We start from the raw sequence: 3,706 nt of genomic DNA on the forward strand, positions 1-3,706 counted from the left end.
ATTTCACCACATGGTCACACAGGCTTGACTTTATATCTATTTAAGAAGTCAGTGGCATTTAACAACCTACAAAAACACAGAGTAGTTGAAGAGTATCTTTATTGCATCGCAATGCTTTACTACAATCAGTCTGTCTGATCACAGGAAGTTACCAAACAGAGGATGGGCAGGAGAGTCACTATAAATAATGGAAAGAGGAAGAAGAACAGAGACAGATGGAGGACAAGTGTCATATAGACATGCTGGGACTGATGATTCTCTGCTCACTGCTCACGGGTAAGAGAACCTGAACATCTGTTTAAGAGGTTTCTGTGCTTTTGTGAAAATATTGTTTAGTCAGAATCAAATGTAGAACAGAAGTTGAACAAGTTCATTATATTCTTAATGAGATATATAAACACACACTTACTCTGTCTCAGGTAGCAGTGGAGGGACAGACATCCATGTGTTCAGTAGTGATGGTGGGAACGTCACTCTGCCCTGTGATAATGCTCCTACTGGCTGCATATCAAGTATGTGGATATATCGTAGAGAACAAAGTTCAGAGACAGTTGTATTATTTAAAAATGGGATGAAGGAGAATGGCATAGAGAGAGGTGAGAGACTGAGTCTGGTGTCCGACTGCTCTCTAAACATCTATAAAGCCACAACTGAAGATCGTGGACATTACACCTGCAGGCAACTTGAGGATCATCGGTTTGATACATCTGTTTATCTGCATGTTCTTCATGGTCAGTGTTTCTGTTCATTATATGTTAAAAGAACATCACTCTCTCTTTAAACTCTCATGTTTAGTGAAATAAATGTCTGTTGTGTAATTTCTGTTTCAGTCTCTCCATCATCCACACAGACTGAGATCAGACCCAACAGCTCTTTCACTCTCTCCTGTCAGTTGTATGTATATAATGTATGTTCTCGTTATGATATCTTCAATGCTGAGGGAGTTCAGCTGGTCTGGGTGAATAAGGCTGGTGTGAATCTGAAACCAGACCCCAGATTTCAGATCTCATCCTCTCCTCAACACTGTATCATCACTCTGACCACAACACTCCTCAATGAAGACAACAACACAGAGTGGAGATGCCAGATTACTGACACAACTGATCAAGTCAAGACCTCAGTCAGATATACTGTCACATACTTGGGTAACTAAATACTATTCAATTTAGATAAAAAAAATAAAAAAAAATAAAAGCAGAATGTTAGCGTGTCAGCTGGGTTTACTGTATGGCGCATTTAAACTAACTTCTGTTGTTTTTCCTCTCAACACAACTCCTCTGGTCTCCTGAAACACTGAAACAACCTCAGCTCCAGCAGCAGAAACTACACAAGGTGCTCACTCTCGCTTCAGTTTGTACTTTGCAGTCCCTATAACTAATATGAGAATATTGCTGCTGGTTGAATAGTCAACATTAATACCTATATAAGTACTAATATTTTCATATTCACAGAATTGAATAACGTTTGACTCATGCAGCGCTCTCTTCCATCTCCCCTATCTCAAATGACACTCAAAGACATGATCACTATAAGGGCTTTAAAGAAGAATCGCACAATAATTCTGTGAAATGTGGCCAAATGATAATTCCTGATATGTTTGTCAGCTCCTGTCCAGTGTTTGACTCTTCTTCATGTCATCTCTCCTGCAGTGAATCTGGTTGCTGTTGCTGTTCCTGTAGTGGCTCTTCTTACCCTTATTGCTCTCATTGCTCTATGGTTGATCTGTAAAAAAAGAGCCAGTGAGTTTTCAATAATGAACACATCATTGCAAGATTATTAGACATTTAAAACTCTTTTATTTTACTGTGGATGTTTATGTTTTATTATTGTAAAAGATGAATTGAAGAAATGTAATAGTGTTAATATTGTCTTAAGGGGCAGATAATGAAGCGATCAGCACTTTGACCCCGGTGACCCCACCAGCTGATGACGTCCATGTTAGTGAACAACACTAACAATCACAACTCATAGATTCATATTTACACACATTTGATCCACATAAATTCAAATAATCTAAAGTTATTTAAACTATTGCATACACATCACATGTTTCTTTTGATGTTTAGGGGAAGAAAGAAGATGTGGCTTATGCTGAGGTCATCATTTCCAGAAAGAAGTTTACTGAAAGACACAATGTGAGTAAAGAAATCTGCTCCATTTCTTCAGTTTCTGTCTACTGTGTATGTTTGATAACAGATAATAAAACCTTTCTTTTAACTTCCCCTTACAATAGACTGGAAATATATATCTACATAACGCTGTCATCATTTGTGGCAGACATGTCGAAACTGCGGTGTTTAAATTTGCAATGCTACTAAATCGGATTCTTAGAAACATTTAGCAATCCAGTGTGTTGTAATAATGTCAGTCATAGTGTTTGACTCTATTTGTGTCGCTCCCTCAGGTTCAGTCTAATAATGAAGTGACATATGCGACCATCACAGGAGCTGGACCCCGGGATGAAGGACTGTAGGACTGCTGAGACCTGTGTGATCGAGAATCAACCCACATATTAAGATATAGAATCATTTTGAGACTTTAATTAAAATTAGACTTGAATAGTCACAGTGATGTAAAAAAGGTCAGTTTAACCGTGTAACTATAACATGTTCTGTTTCATTGTGTTTCCCTGTGAGCTAGTTTCTAGTTTGTTCCTCTGATCATTGTATTCAGTTCACCTGGTGTTCATTAATTAGCTCATTAGTTCCCATTGTTTGCTCCATGTATTTACACCCTGTGTTCTCCCTCATTCACTGTCCGTTCTTGTCAATGCTGTGTTAAGTTTGATACTCCTGTCTGATCACCTGAGCTTGTCATTAAAAACTACTATTCTTATTCTCCTTCGTCTTTGTGCTTTTTACACAACCAACCTGTGACAGAATAACAGAAAATGGACTTACCGGCAGTCCAGCTCTTATGCCTTTAGTGAGTCGTTAAATGTTAAATACAGTGTATTGCACAGAATCTGCACATTTCTGGCTTGCTTTAACATAGGCGTCACCATTCTTCCTCCACCATCCCTCTGTGGTGTGGATCCACCTCTTTTGGCTCCACCTGGGACCATCGGCCTGACGGCTCCACCTCGGTCGGACGTCACCTCCATCCCTGTGGCTCTGTCTAGCTCTGCCTTCCCTCCAGCTCCACCTTGGCCCTGTGGGCTCTTCCACTGGCTCTCATCCCCATGGCCCAATCAAGGAGATACACAGCATGGCTCCTCCCTCCCTCGACACCCTCCGCTGTGTGGCATCATCCTGGCTGGACTCTGAATTTCCACCAGATTCCTCCTGCTCCTAGCATATTTGTTTTTGTTTTGTTTTTCCAACGCCCTCCTCCAGAGCCCCCTCCCTCCCTCCTCCTGGACTATTTACAGAGCGAGGATGTGTCTTTTTGGGAGAGAACGTACTGTAACATGTATGTTCTGTTTCCTTGTGTTTCCCTGTGAGCTAGTTTGTAGTCTGTTCCTTTGATCATTGTATTCAGTTCATCTGGTTTTCATTAATTAGCTCCTTAATTCCATTTGTTTGCTCCATGTATTTACACCCTGTGTTCTCCCTCATTTTCTGACCATTCTCTTCAGTTAAGTTTGATTTTCCTGTCTGATCTCCTGAGCAAGTAATTCCCAGTAATTTTATTTTTAAATATTGTAAACTTGGTCATTGAATATGCAGCATTTATTATGTTAATGTAAAACAATGTCAACATATAC

General features: G+C 39.9%; 1 protein-coding gene across 1 annotated transcript; it reads left to right on the forward strand.

Annotated features, from left to right (window-relative positions):
* The first annotated feature begins 214 nt into the window (after positions 1-214).
* dicp2.2 (diverse immunoglobulin domain-containing protein 2.2) lies at positions 215-2,834 on the forward strand. The gene is made up of 8 exons (XM_079838460.1): positions 215-276; positions 420-731; positions 831-1,145; positions 1,309-1,332; positions 1,650-1,739; positions 1,876-1,937; positions 2,067-2,135; positions 2,405-2,834. The coding sequence occupies exons 1-8, from the start codon at positions 216-218 to the stop codon at positions 2,471-2,473; spliced, it is 1,002 nt and encodes a 333-aa protein (XP_079694586.1). The 5' UTR covers position 215; the 3' UTR covers positions 2,474-2,834.
* Positions 2,835-3,706: the final 872 nt, after the last annotated feature.

This window comes from Gobio gobio (assembly GCF_949357685.1).
Source record: "Gobio gobio genome assembly, chromosome: 16".
Lineage (NCBI taxonomy): Eukaryota > Metazoa > Chordata > Actinopteri > Cypriniformes > Gobionidae > Gobio > Gobio gobio.

Coding starts and splice junctions, on each gene's coding strand:
- dicp2.2 (XM_079838460.1), top strand. CDS start 216: ATGGAGGACAAGTGTCATATAGACATGCTGGGACTGATGATTCTCTGC. Junction 1,740..1,875: donor GATCTGTAAAAAAAGAGCCA/GTGAGTTTTCAA, acceptor TATTGTCTTAAG/GGGCAGATAATGAAGCGATC. Junction 2,136..2,404: donor AGTTTACTGAAAGACACAAT/GTGAGTAAAGAA, acceptor TCGCTCCCTCAG/GTTCAGTCTAATAATGAAGT.